Source organism: Odontomachus brunneus, unplaced genomic scaffold, assembly GCF_010583005.1.
Source record: "Odontomachus brunneus isolate Ranch 3 - 2012 unplaced genomic scaffold, Obru_v1 Obru_scaffold_042, whole genome shotgun sequence".
In the NCBI taxonomy this organism is placed as follows: Eukaryota; Metazoa; Arthropoda; class Insecta; order Hymenoptera; family Formicidae; genus Odontomachus; species Odontomachus brunneus.
The window spans coordinates 2,153,667-2,178,107 of record NW_022639492.1 but is presented as its reverse complement, the minus strand read 5'-3'; the positions used below and the strand labels follow the sequence as shown (position 1 = coordinate 2,178,107).

At 38.5% G+C, this 24,441-nt stretch overlaps 1 protein-coding gene across 6 annotated transcripts in view; it reads right to left on the bottom strand.

The window, feature by feature from the left end:
- The window catches only part of LOC116844583, a 414,325-nt gene that overhangs the window by 15,806 nt on the left and 374,078 nt on the right, over positions 1-24,441 (bottom strand). For all 6 annotated transcript variants that reach the window (XM_032816331.1, XM_032816332.1, XM_032816328.1 and 3 more), the window contains one exon: positions 22,559-22,871. In XM_032816331.1, coding sequence (XP_032672222.1) covers positions 22,559-22,871 — 313 coding nt within the window. The remainder of the gene's footprint in view (positions 1-22,558; positions 22,872-24,441) is intronic.

The window sequence follows — 24,441 nt, the reverse complement described above, 5'->3', positions numbered from 1 at the left end:
GTCTGAATAATATTAGCGCCTAACTTTGAACACTTTTATTGCTTTAATCTTAAAATATGCATATTTAAGTATTTCAATACAGAATATATATACATATGTTGAATATTTATATTCTACGTTAAAGTTTAAGTATTCCACGTTAAAGTTTAAATATTCGTATTTAAGGACCAAAATAATAAGAATATCCTGAGTTAGGTATTGATATTATTCAAACATTGGTACTTTTATCTGAATAGTTGGCACTGAAATTTGTTTCATGTGAGATACTCAAACTTTTATTCAAAGCTGCATCCAAGCTTTTTAGTTGATATATGCGACATTTATATCTGTAATCAAAGACTCAACTGAAAAATTTTCATTTAACTCTGAATTCAAATCTGAGTATTTCACTTGAAAGAAGTCTCAAGTAACAATTATTAATACATAAGCTCTAGAGAGATTAGTAATTATAGCTAATCAAGTTTGAATACTGTAAAAAATTTTGTGTTAAATTTGACATATTTTATATGTTTCAATTGACCCACTTCAATTTTTGTGTTAATTTAACACAGGACCAATGTGTAAATAAATTATCTCGAAAATTAATACAGAAATATAATATCTAGGCATTATTGTGTCATTTTCACGCTTATAAATAGTGAATATGAACTCAATACAGAAAAAAACATAAACGACAATATATTGAGTTAATACACGGATGCGCTAAAAATATAACACAAAACTTTTTATATGAATCAATTTTAACATAAATACAAAATGCTTTCTATCGTGTATGTCTCGCAAACTCATGTTAGCTCAAATTACGAAATTATTATTCTACCATGTATGTATCGCAAACTCATGTTACCTCAAATTACGAAATTATTATTGCAATAACTAAAATAACATCTATAAAAATAGGGTTGTTCTGTAAGCGAATTGACAATTGTTTCCACACATAATTTTCTTGATGTACGATCTACTCAATTCTCATTGTTAAATTTTGTTCAGAAGTTACAGATTTACCGAGTCAATCAATCCATTTTTTTTTCATGATCGGTATCGGCGAACAACGCGCAAGTTCTTTGCTAACGAGTGAACTGACAAATTGAACGTAACGTGAAACGTCACGATAACGTGGCGCGTGCTTAATTCGCGACGGATCGATGCGCAGACTGCTAATCCACGCGATTTTCCAGCACTCGCTGCGATCGCGAACAAAGTTCGCGCTTTGATCGGCTTGGCCCGGGATTCAGGCAGATTGGATCACGACGTAAATGAGCAACGCGATTCGCACCGCTGACGAGCGCTACTCGAGTCTGTATGGCACGGGAATTGGGTGACATCATTAGCAGTCGTGTTCGAAATTGCAGATGCCAGGCGCCGATTTATCAAATTTTCCTCATCCATCGATCGAGTCATTAATTTTCTGACGCGTGGGGTCACTTATCGAAAGTATTCAATTTAAGTCACGTCCGAATGGATAATTACGATCGATTACCCGCCGATAAAATTCGATTTTACCTGTGAAATAATACAGAAATTTTCACATTTCTGTTTCGATTGTAGAGAAAAACCCATGTTTCAGATAAGAATGAGATTCCCGATCGGTACCATAGTGATATCACTTATTTTGAGACAAAATTGGGGAACACACTGCATTCGAGTAAATGTTATTTGTTTCAAACGTCTTATAAGTTTATTTTTCTGCGAATTTATCATAAATTCATTTGCAAATGAAACTTACTCAAAATACATTTTCAATTCAGTAAGTCTAGCTTCAATCGAGAATTCAAACAAAAATTCAATTTGCTTACTATATGGAGTCGAACCAATTTTTTCTAGGATAGAGTTTTATAATATTCTTGTAAAGAGAATATATTTTTTTCCTAGGCACATAATAATGAGTCTTTCTAAAATTTGTGAAGGATATATTTTAGAGATAGTGTCAAGGAGATATTCTTTATTGAAAATAGCCATTTACTTAAAAAAAAAAAAGGATACGTAAATCGAGCAATCATTTTTCTTAGCGATAGAATGATAATTTTCTGTGCGCATTCTGATCGGAATCTACATATGTCGCTTTAGAAAATTCTGAGAAATTTCTGTACGGGATTTAAGGATAAGATTCGACACAGCGTATAAAGCAATTAAATGCCTGATGTAACGGCTGTATTATCTCCTATTTTTATCAGGGTGTTGGCGCTTCTGTTATCGATCTAATTAAAATAAATTCAATACTTTTAAAATATCAAGAGCGTCTGATAATACACTCTGATATCGTGTTTCTCGATTCGATTTCAACTTCACCCATCGAGACTCTCTTCTCGATATTTAATTTTTCGCGTCGGGGTATATTTAATATCATTGCATTGAAAAATCAGCCGCGGCAGCAACATCGATCGTGTTTCTCGCTTTTGCGACCTGGCCGCGCGGGGTCGGGGCGGCTGTGTAAATCGAGAATTACAGCCGGTAATTACAACGCGCGGCGCATATACATACTCGTCGGCTTGTTGATTATCGGCGACACGTGTCGACTACGAAATTTATGTTACTCGCGCGACCAGCATTTTACGTCGACACAATGGTCGGCCGTGTCTTCGGGCCGGCGGCGGAACGGCGAATAATAATGCGGCCCCGGAAAATTAGGACGGAAGGAAGCGGTGTTTAATAGTTTCCGGCGCAAATTGATTCCCGCTAATTGCGGAGCGCGGCACGGCCCACGTATAATTCTCTCTTTCATATCTCCGCTCTCTCTTTCTCTACGTCGGTTACAAATTATTTTACATCTCCCTTTGCCCGCCACAGGCACCCTTTTCTCAATGAAGAGCGTAACGCGTTGTTGACGTTCTATTAATGAATATCATGTATCTTCTATTCAGCTTAGCGACCTCTCATTGACGAGAAATAAATGCGTCCTGTGATTTTACATTGTGCCGTGAAAGTAATTAATATTTGGTTAAGTTTGCACGCGGTCATAGCGGTCATAGCGGAAGAAAGAATGCAACATTTTTATTTTGATGAATTTCTAAACGTATCTAATATCCGATACAAAAATAAATTGTTTGAGAATTATTAAAAAAAAACTTTTCCTTGTATATTGCATTTAAGGTAAAAAAAACTTTTTGCATTTAAGGTTGATATAAAATAATACATTGAAAGAAAAAATATCTCTCTAAGAAATAAAAATATTTATTCGGTGGGTAGTAATAACATATTACTCTCTTTATAACTAATATAAATATTTTTTGTTGAGAAACAATATTTTTAAAATTAATATACATTTTCTGAAAATCTTAACTTTTCATGAAAATAACTGTTTTTTTATTCTATTCTATTTAAATTTTTTTATTCTATTCTATTTAAATAAAAGAATTTAGATTTAAATAAACAATTATTGGTCAAACCTGCCAACTCCAATTTTGGACGAAATTGAAATATCTAACTAGTTTTGTCCGACTTGTCTTAAGATTGCGCATCATTGGAAAATTTTTTAAATATAAATTCATTATAGAAAATTAACAAATTTCGAGAAACAAACTTTCTAACTAAAATTAAAATTCGTAATAGTTTTACGTAAGTTACCGATTTTTTGAGCTTTTCTATAAAAAATTGTGTGAATTAGAGGTTTTTTAATTTGACGAACGACATGTTAGTATCCACAAATATTTTCTATTTTTTAACATATTTTTTCTCTCAGTATATTATATCGAAGTGCAGAGTTGGTTCGAGATTGAAAGATGTACTATTAATGAACACGTTAAAAATCGAAAACTCGATATTTCGTTGATATTATCATTCCCCAGAATGATTATTCGCAGAAGTAATTATTCGTAACTATCATCATCTTTTGCGTAACTCTTGGCTGGAAAATTTCTCTGCGACCGAATATCTGAAGAACGTCGATATTAGTAGCCAACTTATTAAGATTATTCTTAAGCGTTCACAGATATTTCGCATCCAATTATATGTTTCCTCGATTCTTCGATTTCCCGCGTTTCAATACTCCACGTTAACAACGAGAATTTATCGCGGAAATTGCGAGCGCGAGGGTGGAAGCCGGTCGATGGCGCGCGCACATAGCGTTTCGCACAGCGTCCGTGTGTCTAACATCGCGCGATAGAGTAATCAATTCCTTTGTTCGCGTTTCCATAGCAGGCGTCAGAAGCAAACACCGTGTGTCAACTGACGTATGCGCGTGTAAAAAGGCGAAAGTGTGAGGGGAGGAAGGGGGAAAGCATGAGTTCGCCGTGGTGCAGGCGGCCGCCGGCCCGTTAAATTTTATCAGGGTATTCGCATTCACGAGAGCCACCCTTTCCCCTTCCCGTCTCTTCTGCTCCACTCCCGCGGTCTTCCCCTTCCCTCCCTTCCTCTAGCATTGTGTCCGCCGCCGCGATTTAATATACGGCGACGAAGTATTAAATTTCATCCCTTTGCCTCGCCCTTCGCGCTCGGCTGGACTCCGCGCGAGCTCTGTAAAAGGGTAAGGGGAAGAGGAGAGGGTGAACGGACGCGGTCCGGGATTTTTTCCGTCAGCCGGTGGTAAATCCACGATTCCCGCCGGGATTAACGACGCGAGGGGAAGCGAAAGGTAGCTCGAAGGTTCATTCGCTTGCGAGCGACCCATGGTGAATGAGAAAAAGTAAAAGGCATCGGGCGCACTTCATCTCTTTCTCGGGACGATGATCTCGTGCCAAGTTCCTTAGAACTAATATAGAAAATTTCGCGGAGTTTAATTGGAATCCACGTCGCTTCCCTGAAAAAGAACTGTCAACCTTGGTCGAGAAGTCTACCCAGAATCTGGTTAGTATAATGTTTCCAAACACGTGATTCTAAGCGGGAAAACCAGATTCCACCTTTCTAAGTGTTTTTCCAAGATTTTCTTTTGGTTGTCACTTTATATTAGAACTGAACGAATATACACTCACTCTCTCTCTCTCTCTCTCTCTCTCTCTCTCTCTCTCTCTCTCTCTCTTTTCGAATATTTACACTTTATAATCATAAACATTCAAAAAGCTTACAATGTCAAACTTTTATTGAATGGTTAAATGGTAAACTCTGGTTGAATGGTAGCATATTGAATTGTACTTATTGATTAAGAGATCAAAAGAGGTTCCAAAGTATCAAAAAAGACATTGAATAAAATATTGAGACTTCGCGTGAATTTTACATCGTTACATGCGGGTAAAGGATTTGTATACAAATGTACATTGTATAAATGTACACGGAAAGAAAAAATTGTTGATCTTTTTTGGCTTATTTTTGGTAGTAGAGTGGTTTTATTCAACCTACCGGCTTTCCCAAGATGGTCTTCTTTGGAATTTACATGCGCTATTTTATGTGTTTTATGCCGATTCTTCAGAATATACAGATGTTAGGAAGTTTAGTTCGAAGGTAGGGAAATATCGATTCGAGAAAACTTCGATTGGTTCCACAGTAGAATAAAGATTTTGAGACAAATCTATTTTGGGACAATTCTGAGCATTCCGAGTGAAATCTGTGCTGAAAACCCGTGAAAATCCTAAAGAAATTTTACAAAAGGGAAATTATTGCATGTTATAACAACGCGTCATTTCACTGCGGGGCTTTACGACTCATGATCGCATTTTCGATCGGCGTTTTCCGAACGATAATCGCCGACCAGAGGCTCGTTTGCGACGAGCGGAATGACCGTGGAAATAGTCGGTCGGGAAATCGCGGGGCCGAGGGAGTGTCGTTGGTTTGGTTACCGAAAGCCTCGACGAGCCGCATTGTTTATAATGGCGCGTCCCGCGCGTTTATATTAAATCCACCCCTTTGTGCGGTATCAACAGACGACCGGTGGGATTTTCCGGTCGCGCGATTTATTCGCGATATCCCGCGAATTATGCGCGCCTCGTCGACCGCGCATTTTATTCCCGTCCTTTCCGGTGGCTTAGGCGCGTTAAGGGCGGCATCAGGCGAAGCGGGCTAGCGGCGGTGTTAAGGTTAGACGAGCGCTTAAAACGTGCCGTAAACGTGGTCGTAAGTGTATATATTGTGTGTGTGTGTGTGTGTAGGGTGGACAGAGAGACCAAAGCCGGATCGGCGATTCGGGACAAAGACTTTTAATCCCGAGATAACTGTCCGCCCGCCGGACAGCTACTTCTCTTTATTGGCACGATCCCAAGGAAGACGATACTTTTTTCATAGCTACATTGTGAGTAAACACCGCTTGTAATGGGCCGAGAGCGTCGTAAAATTTCCTGGGCCCTCGCAATGGCGAAATAATTGAGGAGTTACACAGCGCGAACGGTCCAGCGCTATTTTGTAAAGCCGAGCTGAACGGTTTCCAGAGAGCCAACGGTTTCGAGGATATGAGTGGATACGAGTGAAATAATCGGATATAAATTAGTATTTCCGTACGAAATTCGTACAATCATGAGAGAAAAGTGCAATTTGATAAAGTAGTTTTCCAAATTTTCTAAGATATCTAAGACAGTTTATACATCTGCTAATTCTTTACCTGCAATGATATAAAATTCGTGCAAAAAATTTCTGCTTCCTTTCCGGATTTTCAGGGAACTAAGCACGAGAGAATTGCGTGTCGCGATCGCGTGTGAACGCGTGCGCAAAAATGTGATTAGATACGAGTATTCGGAAGAGTGCGCGCGCGCGATCACGTTCGAGGGTTAAAATTCCGCTGTTGAGCACGCAATTCCTCAACGTCGCGGCGAAGTGGATAGCAGAATACGTCAGCTGACCCGGCATTCCCATGGAAATTTTCGGCGATACGTCGTCCATGAGTTTCAACCAGTAGGATCGTCCTGAAGGATATTCCAGACGCGGCGGATTCCGCACTTAGAAGAGATAGAGAGAAAGAGAGGGAAAAGGGGGAGAGAGAGAGGGAAAAAGAAGTAGGTAGGAGAAGTGGAAGCCTGGATGTTGGGAGGGAGGAACGCGTAATTTATTGCAAGCAATATTACCGGCGATACGCCGAGCGAGACGGCAAAAGCCGTGTCTCTCGTCCTAGAAATGTATTTTATAGCGGCCGAAGATGGCTCGCTGGCGGTCCCGTTTACGATCTTTCTTTTGCGTCGACATTGGATTCAAATAAGTCGAATGGCCGATGCCGATTGGCTATGTCGGTTGTTACTTGGCATCCCGTATGGCCCGATTTATCGTGATGTTTTGTTAACGCATGTGGAAGTTACCGAGGATCTTGTTGATTGACTGAGCGGCAAGATAGCCAGTAATCAAAATGTGGTCAGATGCAAAGTATCGGTACGCATTTTTCCACATGGTAATATCAGCGAGAGACTTTATATCAATTGCAATGACGGAGTATTAAAGAAAATATTAGAGCTACTGAAAAACAGAACCCTACAAATTCAATATTCTGATGTACATTATAAAAAAGATCTATCAAGACAACTCGAACTGAATTAAAAAAACCCTAATATCTTAATTCTTTTAGCCGAATTTTACTGTTATTTTATTTTGAACTCTCTTTCATCCATAAAGATGCCTCTAAATGTGATTGAAAGTCAAGCAAAAGCTACATTTAGAGACATTCTTGTCGATAAAAGAAAGTTCAGAATAAAAGCCCCAGTTTCTTGTTTGTGCAAAACAAACTCAAAATTATGATTAATGAGATAATCATAAAGCTGATTCGATATATTATTAGTCGTATTAATCGCTTGATTTATATTAAACTTTCCATTAGAGATAGAATTACTCGTATTATACAATTAAATCAACATTTTTATTTGTTGAAGAAAATACATACTTTCACTAAATACATATTTCAGTTTCGTCAAATTTTTATTGTAGACTAAATTTTGGAGTTTTGAATCTAATATCAGACTGTTGATCTGATTACGATTTTTAGTCAGTTTAATTCGATTGCAGCTTTTGCACAAAATTCACGTAATTCTGGGACTTAGTTTTTTTTATTTACTTTTTTTTTCCAACGTGGACGTATCAGAAAGTATCATAATTGTATTTCTGAACGCACCAATTTCTTTTATTTTACTCCGTGAATTAATAAATGCAGTAAATACAAATTTTTCATTATTCTTAATATATTCTGGCAATGTATTAAAGCAGTTATGGACAGAAGCGATGTTCTCTTAATTTACATTTACCATCTGATTTGTTGCGCTTATCGCCAATGCAGTTGTATCGGAGTTTCGCGTTTATGGAGATTCTTAGCAAGACACGCGTACGCGATTCCGAGGTACGAGTTTAACGGAGTCGAATAATCCCCTGGCATTAAATTTAAATAAAATCGGCCGGCTCCGCGGAAGCGATTCCAGATAATGGAAAAATGATAGCGTCCGTTTAATTCGACGATGCAGTATTTACTGACGTGCTTTATGGGCCCTTTATTCCGCGTTTTTACAACGAGAGAATCAGCAGTGTTCCAACAGATTCAAGTAACCTCGCGCGCGCGCGCGCAGGATTTATTTCATTGCGAACTATAAACAGCAAGGATCAATAAATACAATAAGATTAATTTTGAGGATTTTAATCCTCTTTAGAGTGAAAGTGGTATAATGGTTGGTTTTTATCACGTCAAATTTTATGACTGTTATTTATGATATTTTGTTATCTCTTGTGACTGATTGTCGCATAAGAAGAATTCTTCTCCTTTTTCCTCTCTTTCCCTTAAACTCCTTATTATTTTAGCCATTAGATATTCAACTTGTTACTTATCATTAATTTTAGTTGTAATCATATCGAATCAAGTAAAATATGATGCTGTGAAAGCGCTGACAACATAGCGTTAGTTACAAAACAAAGTCGTCAAAGAGAGAGAGATAGAGAGAGAGAAAGAAAGAGAGATCAACGTAATTTGATTTAGTCGCGAAATATTTTTCTTGAAATCGCAAAGCCATAATTTCTTTATATATAAGCTAAGTTTCTTTACATATTAGCTAAATTCTTTTCAACTTCAACATGCTTTCTAGTAATGAAGAAATAGGTTGAGTATAGAAAGTTTATTTTACCAAGGAGCATAGTACTCTTCGCTAGGGACTATAATAAATTTTTCGATAGTGGCGTAAAATAATATTTATATAAAGCAGTTGTTACAATCAATTAAAACCACTAATAAGAGGGAAAAAGAAAATGAAGTGTATCGAAGTTTGTGGCATTAATCGAATTAAGATGCGGGGACAAACGTTGAACATCGACGCGGCGATACGCAATGATGACTTGGGCGATTCCATGAATTTCCATGCGGTGTCAGAAATATCGGGATGCGCCGATTCACCCCACGGCGGCCGTAATCCCGCACGGTAAATTGAATGGCTCGGGTGATTGGAGTAGCGCTCGAGAAAGAGAGAGACAGAAAGAGAGTCGGAGAAAATCGGAAATCGATGACACTTGCACTGGGCCGTTGATGCGTAATCTACAAGGTGGATTCTTCACAGCGGAAACCCATTGACTAAACGCCGTATTATTCCGTCGGTCGTTATTCACTCTCACCGCCCGCTGAATAACATGATGATTAAGAGGGGGGAGGAGGGTTGATGCTGCCCGAAGATCGTTCTTCTTCACGATCGAACTGTCGCGTTAACGCTCCACATAGAACATTTCTTGAGATCTAATTGAAACCCAATAGAACTTCCTAAAGGAACGTGGATTCTGATTAAAAAATTCACGTAGAAACAATTGAAATATGAACTTCTAATCTGAACTTGCGTAGATTATTCAGATGGAGCTTATAAATTTTTGAGAAATCAGTCTTCCGATTGGAAATTTTCTATATGAGATGTCATATTCATGATATTTTATTATTTTCTATTCTCTTACATGTACACAGAGAGAAAGTGTTGTAGTTTTTTCTTATGTAAATTCTATTTTCAATTTTATTATGTTTCTAGTAGTGCATGAAACAAACCGACAGCAAAATCTATCTTGCTGAAGAATATAGTAAATTTCGTTAAAAACATTTTAGATAGGTTTTCGTGATTATCACGACGTGAGACAATCGACGATGGAAACTCTACAGTTCTTTAAATTACATTTATGGGACTTAATATATTGCATTAACTTACTCATAAAATTTCCATTATACAATAATATAAAATTTTTGTTGTATTGATGCAGTAAGTTTAGTAAAAGTTGCATTCAGATTTTCGTATTACATGGCATTTTGCATGGCATATTGTTTCAGACAAATTTTGGTCATTTTCGCATTTATATTTCGCTATTCTATGCGACAAAAAAAGTGAATGCCACATGAATTACTTATAAGAAACTTTTACAAATCCTGAAATTCAATATAATTTTATAATTTTATTTGAATATTATAATAGTCTCTCTTCTCATAAGAAGTACAATACAATGATTTTGATGATAATGATATTTCCTCCCAACATTTAAAAACATCATATTCTCAAATCAATATATTGTGTTTTCCATTAATAAAAATTACTTTTGTACAATAAGAACGCAGATTTTTCTTCGTTGAAAATCGTATGAAATATATTCTTGCAAGCAACTTATCTTCGTTTGACGCTGTACAGTCTCATTTGAAGATCAGTATATCAAAAATAAAGATATTTTTCATGTAAAAAATAAAGATATTTTTCAAACAAAAATATCCATTTTTTTTGCGTAGATATGACGGTCGTTGCGTTAATCGTTATCGACAGCAATTTCTATATTTGTCGGACGCACATTTTCAGAGATACGACGATCGAGCAACACGGGGCTGACTCCTCTTTTATTTATGTATACATCCCGGCAGTATCTCGCAAAGTGGCTATATACCGCTTTAACCGGTTCGTCGTTTCGATATCGCCGAATCCCATTTGTCGGTTCGACACTCCATTCATCGTCACGTTTTACCTCGCTCGAGTGTCGCTACTCGAATGTTTCTACATCCGTTTCCACCCCTACGTCGCTACCCTTTTTATCTCCGACCGGGGATTTATACTTTTGATCAATATGTTACTTTAATTCGACCGCCATCGTCCAGTGTGGTCTGCAACAGCGTTCGATCGTTCCTCCCTTATTGTTTAATCTCGCGATAATTAATACGTGTAACGCGTCGCGAAGTTAATGGCACATTGTTATCGTTCAGCGAATTTATCGCTGAAAAATGAATCTGGAAAAGAAAAAACAAAACGTTTAGTCGCAGGAAATGTAATAATCGGAAAACTGAATGTGTTAACTTTATTGAATTAAATTAAAAGTCCATTTGCACTTGTTATGAATTTGCTCGACAATGGTACGATAATCAAAAATTCGATAATATGGAAAACGAGATGTGAAATTCTCTTTTATTTATTTGTAAGTTTCAGTAAAATTCAATTTTTATGCGTGATTCTTCGAAGCCTGCAAAACGTACGCGCGTGCTGAACTGTTAGCGACGTTACAGCGATTTATATTTCTTCATATCCATCGTGATATACTCGCGTTTAGAGACCTATGTATCTGCTTAGTGTTTTCGACTGAAGGACGACTGAAACGTGTTTGGATCGCCTCGGGAGCGATTAATGACGCTGCAAGCTCCGTTTCTTAGGATGGACAGAGCTTGTGACGTCATTAATAGTCCCGGGAGTGAGATAACCTTGCTTCAATCGAAAACACTATAAGGAAATATACAAATCTAAATCAGTACGAGTAAACAAAGGCAGATACGAAGAAATCTAGAGTGTTTTAATCTAATAATAAATTCTTCTAAAATTTGTGATGAATACATTTTAAGATTGTTATCAAGAAAATATTCTTTGTTGAAAATAGCTGTTACTAAGAAAATTTTAGTAATAACTATTTAAAAAAAAGAGTAAAAAATATAGTGTAAATCGAGTAATCGCTTTTTTTAGTAGTTCAATGATATTTTTCTGCATGTAATAGTCTTATCCTTGCACTATTAAAAATGTGATAAAATTGAAAATAATTTATACAAAAAAAAAAACCATTCTCTCGAAAACATTCTCTCTGTTTGTAGAGAATTTGATAACCGAATATGTTAACATTCTAGTTTAATTTATCATCCTTCTATTCTACATGTGTTCTACCTTTTCATATATCTTAGAAAGATTAAAGTACATTATTAAAAAATTCGCCATTCGTTCCTTTGATTCCAAAAAAATCGCTTGTTAAAATAAAATTTTTGCTATTTAGCAAGATAAATTCTATTGATAGAGTTCTGCATTACTAGAAAACATGGGTAAAATTGAAAAGGATTTATGAAACAAAACAATAATACTCTCTTTGTGTAAATTTAATTCAGAAATATAAATATGTAACGCACGTTTTCTCAGGACGACGTAAGGACAGATAAAGGTGCGAAAGTCCATTTGCTTACTTTTTTTCTTCCTTTCCTCTGTCTCCACGACCCCGATCGTCGATCACTTTTCCATCCACTATTTCGCATTCCTTCGTCATTTCGGCGCAGCAGTAAAAACGGGAGTAAACCGCACGCGCGCCGCATTACCAAAAATAAATCTGCTCGAACAGTGAAATCCTATTTGACAAGGAGAGACAGAAAAAGAGATAAGCCGCCAGCTAGGGATCGGAAAAAGAAGCCGTGGAAGATAAGGCGACCCGCCGGTTTACGATAATCACAGCTGTTCCCCACGTGGTTTTTGCACGGCTCGTGATTTTTACGAGCGCGTGTAAACGCACTCATCGAAACATATATGCGATCGATTGCACTTGCGAGAGCTGCGGAACGAAGTTTGCATTTACAACTTTTTATTGTATGCGAGATGTAAGGATGATACGCGCCACGTTTTCTTGTCGTTATATCGATTGTCTTTCCTCTTGATATTACTCATTTTTCTTTCTTTTTTTAATATAATTCAAAGATAACTTTGATGATACGATTTAGTATTTTCGTTATTTTCTTACAGCAATACATTCTATTCCCATTACTCTGTTCTTTCTTCTCTGTTAGGTTATATTGTAAATTTTTGAATATAAAATCATGACCTAAAAAATTGGACAAAATATATATTTTTCATAAATCTTAAAATTAATTACAATAAAATTGGATAAAAAGATTATCTAAGATCTAATATTTATACTTAACATAAATAAATATCAAAACTATCAGAATTTTGTTTTTATTATCTCGTTTTTGGGATTTCAAATATTTTCGGACACCATTCTAACATAATGATCATCAAAGTGATATCGAAATTTCTTCGTTTTTTAATGCCTCATTTTTTTATTAGGCGACATTGGTCATCGCCTGATTAGACAATAAATTGTCATAAATTATGAGGTGAGCGATGACAAATGTTTTTTACAAGCTCTCTCTCTCTCTCTCTCTCTCTCTCTCTCTCTGTCTCTCACCTCTTGCTCTCTCTCTCCTTTCTGTTCCGAGGATTGTAAAACTTAAAACTAGAAAGAATTAAAGAGCGCAAAGGAGAGTGTTTGAAGAACTCTAAAAGTGCCTGAGGCAGACACTTGTGAAAAATATAGTGGCTTTTGTAAAATAACGCTCGTCGGATTACAAATGTTGCTCATACAACTTGCGCCTTAATCCCAAAGTCGATCGCGCTTTTCGCCGCTCGGTTTAGTAATTTGCCGCTCATATTTTTACGCTACGTCGCCGAGTTTTTGCTTCCAGCTTCTCGTTCCGTGAATTATTTTCCGTTTTCTATACGCTTACGCGACGCAGGAGAAGCTGGTTTGTAGAGACTCGCGATATCTCGGTATCTCTCCGTCACATTACGTTGTGCCTCCTTTTATTTGCGTCCTAATACGATTTTAAATTCATCCTCTCTCTCTCGCGCGCGCGCTTCCACTCTCGATTCTCTTTTGGTTTCACCAGCTCTGAGATTAAACGTAACAGCTACAGTCGGCGAGCAGGAAGGGAAATGACAAAAAGCACGACACGGTTCTCGTTAAAGTTTCCGTCCTATCCAGCCAGCGACGACGTCGGAGCAGAGGGAGAGGGAGGAATCGGGTCGTAGGAGCAAAGTAGCGAACTAATGAAGTGCTATGAACAATGCGAGTAATACGTTAGGACAGAGTGAAACGGCGCGCTTGAATAACGCCTAATCCCGGGAAGCGACGATCCGAGGGATAAGAACCGGCTTGTATAACTGGAAAGCGCTGGAGATGGCTCTTATTAAAATCCGGATTTATCTCACGTTGCAAAACAGCCGCGCGAGGCGACAATTAGGTCGCGAAAGCTGCGTCTGATGTAAAAATTATAATGCGACGCGACGGCGACTCGGAGCAACTCTTCCAGTCGAAATGGCGATTCTAATATTAAGCAAAATTCATTAGACTTGAAGAATCCCGAGGTTAGTCCTATTATATCTTGAAATTCCCCGTTGATCCTTCTTACAATATCTGCGAGAAAATTCAGATGGATGTGAGGATTATACATTTGTTTATCCTTCATTGCTAGTCTTTCTTATTTACCACAGTCAATTTTTATAAGTGTGATTTAGTCCTTGGGCGCTACAAAAAGATTTTTTCGTTAAATTTCACAAGTAATTTAGATAGAATACAAATCATACGCAATATCGCTGTGTTTGCTAATCATCAACCTCAGTTAATTCTTTGTATTTAAGACTATTTTTTCACTATAACTGCAGGACCATTTTTTTGAATGTTTATTTTTAAGTTTTAAACGAATTAATTATTCAGTTATAAGTCCTGTAACTTTCTCGAAGGATGAAAAGTCGCGATTAGTAATTTTTCTCGAAATTCGTATGTCGACAGAGAAAGAGAGAAAGAGAGAAAGAGAGAGAGAGAGAGAGAGAGTGTGTGTGTGTGTGTATATGTGTGTTTGTCGTTCCAAGCAGCGATCCCGTGACTGTTGCCAAACTCGCAGAAATAAAAACAAGGAATTGCGCCTGTTGACTGGGTATAATCGGCTATCACATAAAACGATTTTCGAAAGTTCGAAGGGATTTCGCGCACGGGAGAAGTGCTCCTTTGCACTTTCGTTCTTAGATTTGAATAATCTCCGAGAAGAATCCGCGTCGCGTATGTACTGTCACATTGCTGGGCTTTGACGTTCCATAAAGAATCGGCGTACCTGATTATGTGTGGAGTGTTCCGTCGTCCGGGATTTCAATTTTAATAATTCCATGACGAATTAAAAGTCCATTTTTTCCTACGTGAAAGTGTCAACGCGTCGATTTCTTGAGTGAGTTACGAGCGATGAAGAAAATAATCTGTTAAACTTCGCGAGGACGAATAAATAAAAAAGTCATTAACGGCGACATCACTCCGTGGTGCCATTTTAAGCCATTGTAACTTTGTTCGACAGAATCTCAATTTGAAGATTGGTTGTTAAAAAACGTAATATCGAAAATGAAATAGTCTTGATCAATAACGGTCTCCCTTTTGACGTATTATTATCCGCGACAGAAAAGTTCGCCTGAAATTGCTCGGAGGGACTATCGGTAAAATTATGGTCACAAGTAATTATTAGGAAAGTAGGGTAATTAGACTACTAGCGTAGTAGGATTACTTCATATGGTAGCAATGTAAAAAAGAAAAGAAAAGAACACTGAATAAAAATTGATTCACGAGAAGTGGGTCGAGCCCTTAACTCTTTGAATACTGGCGCGTATTCTTAACCTTTTCGCTACCAATTTTGTTTTTTAAAAGTGTAATTTTTTTTACTTTTACTTCATTATATATATACAGGATGGCCCATGTAAAGTGTTACAAGCTAATAACTCTAAACATATTTGTCCTATCAAAAAGTTGTTCATGAGAAAGTTTCATATATTCGAGGGGCCTTTCTAACTATGTAAACAAAAATCCCCCCTTGAAGAGGGGCGGGAGGTAACTTCAACGTTTCAAATGGGACCCCCTATACATTGTTACATATTTGGATTCTACGGGAAAAAACAAGTAAACTTTGTCTGAAACATTTCTTTGAAAAATGCTCCTATCAAAAATTATAAAAACTTTGCCTTGTTACTAAGATGACCCCAGAAATGTTGTTTAGAGTTAGGAAAAGTTTTGTAAAAAGAATTAATAAGTGTTTAGATGTTAATGGTCAACAGTTCGAACATTTAATAAAATAAAACAAAACAGAAAAACTATGAGTCTTATTTAATTTATCATTAATTTCAATGCATTCTACATTAAAGTTTAAATATTTATAACTTTTGATAGGAGCATTTTCCAAAAGATACGGTATATAATATCTCTAACAATAAAAATATTCTCTCTCTCTCTCTATCTATTTATCTATCTATCTATTTATCTATCTATCTATCTGTCTATTTACGTCATTTAATAGAACGCTTTTAGAAATATCTAATGATGATTTATCTATCATAAAATGTCATTTCCACTTTTCCATGAATTTTTTAATACTCCATCGTAAATTTTCGAAGTTTTCCTGAGACTATTTATCAAATCAGTCTTTCGAAACACTATCTATTTGTCTGTCGACATCATTTTATTAAAAGAATATTAAATGTAAAGTAAAATACTAAATCCAAAATAAAATTCCGGGATTCAAAGTACTCAGACTTTTCATCTATACGCATGAAACTTGAGGGGCAGTCGTAGCAAACGAAGTGAGGAGGCGCTCCGGTTAGTCCGGCGTTAAAAATGTGCCTTTAAAGATCCACCCTCGTGAGAGATCCAGCCACGGAGTGGTGTCGCCGTTAATAAACGAGCTAAGACAATGGGGCCCGGGCAAACCGCCGTAAGAGCAAAATAAATTGAAGGCATCCCCCAGTGCCGTCTCGCTTCCGCTCGCGGCGGGGTGCCGAGCTCTCGAGCTGACTGTTCCGTAATTAGTGAGCGTCTAAACAATACTCGAGCTACCCTGGAGAGACCAGGCCTCCCTCCCACGCTATACTACCGCCTTCGTTGCTACTAACACTCTTTCTCCGAGCTTCTCCGGGCGACGCATCGTGAAGCGACGCGAGCTGGAATCGTCGATAATTAATTATCCACTCGCAGGCGACTCGTTCGTGCGACTGTTGGGATTATCCGCGGCCGCGTCATTCTTCTTGCACACCCCTTCGTCCGTTCCTCTGCTTCCCTGCACCCCTTTCCCTCGCTCTCTCGCGAACATTGGCCCTAATTTCAGACGTTTACGGGCACAGGCGGATCTTCCCTATCGCGTGCTACTCGTATCTCGGCAGTATAATGGCTCGTTGCCAACGATTCCGGAGGAAACAAACGCCCGAAGGGATAAGGCTAAACAGTCGTGACCGAAAAGGGCACTTTAGAGTTGGGATTTAGTCGCCCTTGTCCTCGTGTCGTCATATTCCCGTCGAAGATGCCAGTGTCGTTTATGAGGAACATCGCGGTAGTGATTATTTTTGAATGTGAATTCATTTCTTGAACGATTCGCGATGATTTCGTAATCTCGATGCATCTTAAACATCCACCTTGACCTTTAAGAGTTTAAATATTCATATTTAAGGCTCCTGGTCCCTCGCATTGTCTATCTCTTTTTAATGACGTCAGAAGCGGGAAAATACATGCTAAAAATTCTTGCGAAATACATTGAAATAAAAATATATATCCATAAAGTAACACTTGCAATCGATTAAACAAATTTGTAAGATATTTCATGCACTCCCCTTTTGCTCTAACAATCAATAATTTATTGTAAATTAATCTGAATAGAAATAGGCAAAGAAATAGGTTAAGAAGATGAATTATATGTCACGTTAATTTACGACAAATTATTGATTGTTAGAGCAAAAGGGGAATGCACGGAATATCTTATAAATTTGTTTAATCGATTGCGAGTGTTACTTTACGAATATATATTTTTATTTTAACGTATTTTGCAAGAATTTTTAGCATGCATTTTCTCGTTTCTGATGTCATTAAAAAGAGATAGACAATGCGAGGGACCAGGAGCCTTAAAGGACAAAACAATAGGAATGTCCAGGAATAGGTACGTATTCGAGTATTGGTGTTTTTGCCTTAATTTCTCTCATAGAATTATACAGAAAGGGGATAATATATAAAGTATTACATCTTAAAACTCTCCGTTCGAATGCAATGGAATCTAATAGAATTTGAAGAAGCAAAATTTCGACAAGGGTGTTTCCTCGATACAATAGACGGGAGAAAGTTGTTTCACATTTCACTTGGTGCGTATAAACGTGACGTGTCTTAAATTGAAATTGAGAGAGCAACATAAGACCAATATTCGCCGCTCGATAGTTTGCGGTGGAGACTGGTCGAGAGAGAGAGAGTGAGCGTTTCAGAATCTCGCCGTTATGAATATGATTAAACGTCGCGATTAAACGCACGGGACTGTTGCGCCACGACAGAAGCGGCCGCACTCGTTAGCACACTTTGAAAGTCTTTAATTGCGACCGGTAGCTTGCCGGAAGCTCGGGGCCAGGAGCGTACAAACAATATTTGCTGGCTGAATAAATAGCGACAAATACGCGCGGCGAGCACGCGCAAGCTAAACATTGTTAACAAATACTGCGTTTAATCCCTTCGCGAAATGTAGAAAATGATTTTCTACAAATTATGCAGATAGAATCAATCCCTTCATCGTCGTTAATTTTTCCGTAAAGCGGGAATATTCTTTGATTCGTTATTATTATTTGATTTTGTTATCTCCTTCTCTTAATTATATCACACTAGCCGAAACTACCTGGCGTTGCTCGGGTTATCACAAGTGTCAAGGGGATGGAATTCACGGGGAAGAAATGGAGTGTCCAGATTTCACATAGCCTATATTTTCCACAGGATCCAAGAGAATAACTATGTAAAATTTGGTCGAAAAAGATTTAGGGGTGTACAGAGAACAGACAGACATGCTATTTTATAAATTTTCGAGTTTTTCGACATATCTGTGAATTATAAGAATTATTTTAATATTTATCCAGTTTTGTAATATCTTAATAGACTCTTGTTTTTGTATTGTGGTTATCTCAATTAATGATATCAGAAGTACGAAGATATACGCTCGAAATTCTTGTAAATCATATTGAAAAAAACAATAGAATAAAATAGCATATTTTACTCTCGCCATAGAATAAAATATAGAATATTCTTTATTAATATTATACTCATATAGAATAAAATATCGAAATAAATATAAATAAATATATAAATATATATGCTCATAGAATGACACTCGTGATAAAATGAGTAAATTTGTTCGAGTAAAATAGTTCGAAAACTTTCGCACTAATGTCCAATAAATAGCTATAAAATAAACGCGACAAAGACTTGATTAAATGGTAGGTTGCATGTGACATTAATTTTACGGCTTTTATATTTTCTCGTTTCTGATGTCATCGATTAAGATGACCAAGGGAACAGAAGTCTTAATTTAGAATTTCGATGCTCCCCCTCCCCCCGTTCGACGACTCGTCTCTTGAAATAATTCACAAAGCGACTCGTGCTTCATTCATATTCAACGCCCGTAGTTACGAGTCGTGCTTTTGGAAATCAGAGTATCTCACAACAAGACGTCCGACCGTAATTCAAGGAGCATTCCCCGCTCGGTTACACGATCGTGCCACGCTACGTCGCTTTGACGTCACGTCAGTGATTAAAAAAGTTAGTTTAGTTAGAAGTTACAAGAATGTTTTATCCGGCAATTTCCCGGTCGGGCAGGCGGACGGACAGAGCAGACAGGCCGGATCTAACGGGTAAGGACACTCGATGGAAAACCGCGAAGTTCCAGTCGACTCCTTTTACGGGCTACGAAGTTACTGTTGGCAGACCAAAGACAGCCTCTGCCTTTCGTCGATCTCTCGAAACGTTCGATAACTTCTTCTGCTGCGAAAGCTCGAGGGCGCATCCCGAGGGTGCAGCCTCGCAAACTGTGAACGCATACCGCGGTACCGATCTTCCTCTTTCCACCCCTCACCTCCACTAGCCCGGCGCTCTTTCCGACGTCTCAAAGCTTAACGAAATGGAAACAATATTGACTCGCGAGTCTAACTGAAAAGCTTTGTATCGGGACGATATTGCATTTTCCTCCCTCTCGATGCGAACGAGCCCCTCCGCGTCTCCTCGCTTTATAGATTCCGCGCGTGACACGGAAATACTTAGTCGTTGACTGTAACGGAGGATGATTCATTTCCTACGAAGCTCAAGCATTCCAGCGTTCGTTTGTTGTGTGAAGCGAATCACATGGGGAATATTTGGAATAATTGTAGATCTAATTGCGAAATTCAGTCTGATTTTCCAAAAAAAAAAAAAAAATTATGGACTTTGATCGCGAAATCTAAATAACGTGAATATAGAGTCAGGTTTTGATTGCAAGTATAATGTTTCAAAAACGCGAGTCATCAGAGAAGAAATCTAAAAAGATTTCATTCGCTTTTCCCAAAAATTTTTTCCAATTTTTATTTTACATTAGACTTGAACGGAATATTTAATAAAACATTTTGAGAGAATATTTATGCTTTCTAAGCAAGGATACATAAAAAATGTAAATATTCACATTTAAATATCCCTTATCTTTTACCTTCACTTTACGTTCTATTGAATTTATTAGTTGCTAAAATAAAACTCCACATTTAATTCTATAAAATATATCAATTCTGCTTACCAAAAAAACAAAGCGAATTTCCACACTATTTATATTTTGATTTCAGATAGAAAACCTATAAGTTTGAAGTATGAAAGAAATTGGTATCACAGTGTGTATGTGTATGTGTGTGGGATAAGTAATTATATCAGACAGATTCAGACATTCTAGTTGGAATTCAGTTATATCTGGGAAAAATTTGAGAAACTTTTACTCGAGATACCCGTAAAATTCGATAAGACAATTCAAAATTAAAACAAGCCTCTCGACTATGTATCGTGTTTATCGTCAGAGAGCTGCAGGACCGATACCGTCGAGGAATAGTGACGCGCGACGCATTACGTGTGTTCATTTAAATATCGCGCAGTCTTGCGTCACCTGACGACACGGGCTGGTGAGCATGCCGCGAGGCATACTACGCCGCGAGGCATACTACGGAGAGAATAATTGATGTTAATAAATTAGCGTCATGCGCAGACATTAATTTTAATCGACACTTCCCCGTTAGCCAAAACGCCGAAGGTGAGTCGATCCAGCCGCGCATGTAGCATAGTTTGTATAATAAAATGAGAGTGACCTTCTACAGTCGATCAGTCAGCCGCCTAACGACGGAATGTCGATTAAAATTAAGTGTACGTTATGTTGATTCCACGCGGGATTAACTTTCCGGCCAGCAGAATCACGTTGGTTCCGACCTGTATGAGTAGCACGCGCGCGGTTTTAGCGAACAAAAGTAGTCTTCAATGGCATGGTGCACGAACGAGAACTTTTCAGGCATTATTATCGCGACTACTAGTTGAGGATTCAGTTTTCTCTGTCTCTCTCTCTCTCTCTCTCTCTCTCTCTCTCTCTTCTTCTCTCGGGCTACACGTGGTCTCTCTGGCGTGCTCGCGCTATTGTAAGCTCCGCTTCGCGGATGCGAGACATTACCGTGCTGCACTTTTCGAAATTGCACGCCCGCACGGAAGAGCAAAATAATTCCCGCTTCTTCTACTTCCTCCTTATTCCCATCTCGCGAGCGCGTGCTCTGTCTCTATTCCTATCGCCGTTTCTATCTCTCTCTGGTGTTCGCTCACCCCTCTTTCCTCCTTTCCTGCGCGATGTCGTCCTCGTGGATTGCTTCGCCGTTTTCCTCCTCCCTCCCTTGCGCAACGCTGCGCGAAAATAAATGACGTTACGAGGAAGCTGGACGTTCGGTCGGCTGCTTTATGTACGCGCTGTTTATCCTCGGTATAATAGCCGCGATTTTCTCTCGACTCCTTCGAGGAGCCGGAATTTTTCTCCGCGAGGAGAAACGCAGGAGGGTGGGATCGTTGACGGATAAATTCTTGCTTTCTGACGGATCTTAATCTCGGAAGAGCTTCTTAAAGTGCGAGACTCCGCACAAAATAAGCCGTCGTCCTTTGGGAAAAGTTATTTTTTCGCGACTAGGGCGTCGATGTGTAAAACAAGCGCGACGAGTAAGTCGAGTTATCGCGTCGGATTATAGCTCTCGTTAAAGCTCTTAATCCTTTGCTGCGAGACTCTCGATTGATAACGTCACAAGCGAGAAAATGCCTGACCAGGATCCTCGCAAAATAAAAGGATATATCCGCAAAGTAATTTTCGGAGCAGCTGAGCACGTCTGCCAAATATTCCGAAAATCTTTTTCTTGTCCTAACGATCAACAAATAGCCGTAAAATTTAAGTGACATATATACAACCATTCTTCTTAGTCTTTTTCTCCTCATAATTTTTTACGTTAATTTTATGGCTATTCCTTGATCGTTAAAGTGAAGAGAACATTTTCGGAATACTTTACAAATACGCTCAATCGACCACGAGTGTCATTTTATGGACATAAGCTTTAATCCTGCAAGGATTCTAAGCATACGTTTTTTCGCTTTGGATATTATTAATCAAGAGACCCGTAAGTGCCTTAACCTTGCTGATATATTGCAGTTTTCAATTCTATGAAGTTTCACATCAAAGAGACGCAAGCTTCGGATACTCGAAAAATCAAACTTGCCAGGACTCTCGTCACTTCACGAAAGTCCCATAAAGCTTATGTGGAACGCATTTTTACATAAAGAGAATTAACGTGTTCTCATAAATCGCAGGATGATGAATGCGAACAGCGCACAATTGAATTTGCTGCGAACTCACCTCTATCCGGAAGGTCCATCCCTCTAGACTGAGCAGCTTGAGGGTCGTGTTCCTGGCAAGTGCGTGGCACAGTAGCCTCGAGAGGTGATCGTCCAGGGCCAGTCGAGGACTAGACAAGTCCAGCAGCTGGAGACACGGTGCCTCCGTCAAAGCCAGCACGAGAGGCATCACGTCGGCCGGTCTCGACGCCCCGGCAGCCCTCAGTGCGTCCAAATTGCGAGCTCTTCTGATGGTCTCGCCTAAGCAGCCGGCGTCCAAGCCGCCCAGAAGACACTTGGACACGTTCAGAGACCTCAGCTTGCAGTTTGGCTCTCTGAAGGACGCGAAAAAAGATGGTCGATTAGCTTGACTGCTTTGCGATACGAAGATGAAGAGGACTTCTGAATATCTCCTCAGCGGGATATGTGTCTGAGTGGAAGTTTTCAAATATTCTAGGAAGAAATAAAATATTTATTGCGAAAAATAAATTTGGAAGCTCGTGCCCGTGGCGTGGCCTGGACGGTCGTCGTCCAATGCGACACGCTGATCGTGATACGCGCTGGAAATTTCCATTTTCTGTACTGTTTCATTCATAGTGTGTTCTAATTATCTCCCGAGGCTGGCCGTGTGTCGGTTAAACACGCCGAGTGCCATGTTCACTCACGCATACATGCAAGCAGCTATTGCGGTCAAAGAATCGAATCATAGATACATATATATTGTGAAAATTATTAATCGTCGAGTCATTTCTTTTTCTTTTTATTGGCCTCTGAAACCGACCGGTGTGGAGCGTCGTCTCGCATATCTGCGTTATCTGCAATCGCATCGAGAATTGCAAAGTTCGCACTACCGACAAATAAATCCAAGAGCTTTTAGAATCGCAGATATATCGTGAAAATTGTTAATCGTCGAGCCAATTTTTCTTCTTTCTGTTGATTTCAGAAACCAGCCGCGTCATCACGTATGTTTGTATTATTTTTAATCCCATCGCGAATCGCAAAGTTCGCTTTACTGTAGTAAGCTGAATCATGAGGAATGGGGTATCGCGTGCTCGTTTTATTTGACTTCTATTTCGGCGAGAAAAATGAGTGCCGCCATTGCGCTAGATCGGGCGAGGAGAGAAAAAGATTTAATCGAATCAGCTGATGAGGCAATAATCATTTAAGATTGATGGCAGTCTGTCCGACTCTCAAATCGTGGACAAGACTTTGCCCTTAACTACAAGGCAGACAGAAAGAGAGAGAGAGAGAGAGAGAGAGAGAGAGAGAGAGAGGGGGGAGGGAAGAAAGAAGGAGGGAAGGAGAGACAGAATGCCTAACGGCGATCTCCGTCTCGAATTTCATCTCCGTTCATCAATCTTATAAAGCGAGAATGGCCATCTGTGACGACGAGACGAAGCTTACGAGCATACGTCGAGTCGCAAAAAAGTTTTAATGCTCTTTTTGCGTGAGTTTTTCTGGATGGATTCAGAGCAGATTTTATCTCGACGTGGTATGTCGCATACGTTGATGTTCGCACACACGTGGTTGGTTCACGCGTGTAACTTTACGGTATTCTTGGTACACTATTTTATTCTTATAAATATTCGTGGCAAGAGTTCTTTAAATTTCTCTAAATTCATCCTAAGTTTCTTCATTCTAATTTTATTCTAAATTTTTTGGGATAAAATTTTATTCGAGAGGTAGAGTCAAGTCACTCGAATTCGAGTGCTCTTTCACTCATATAAAGTAAATTGCCCGATCTGAGTCGTCGTAAATATTTTCACTCAAAATTGAAAAGTAAATCTAATTTATTCGTGAGAAGAAATTCTTTCTAATCAATTGCAATATTCACTCCTATATTGAGAAAAAAATATTTTTAACTATAATCACTTTGTAATGAAAAAATTTATAATCACATAAAAG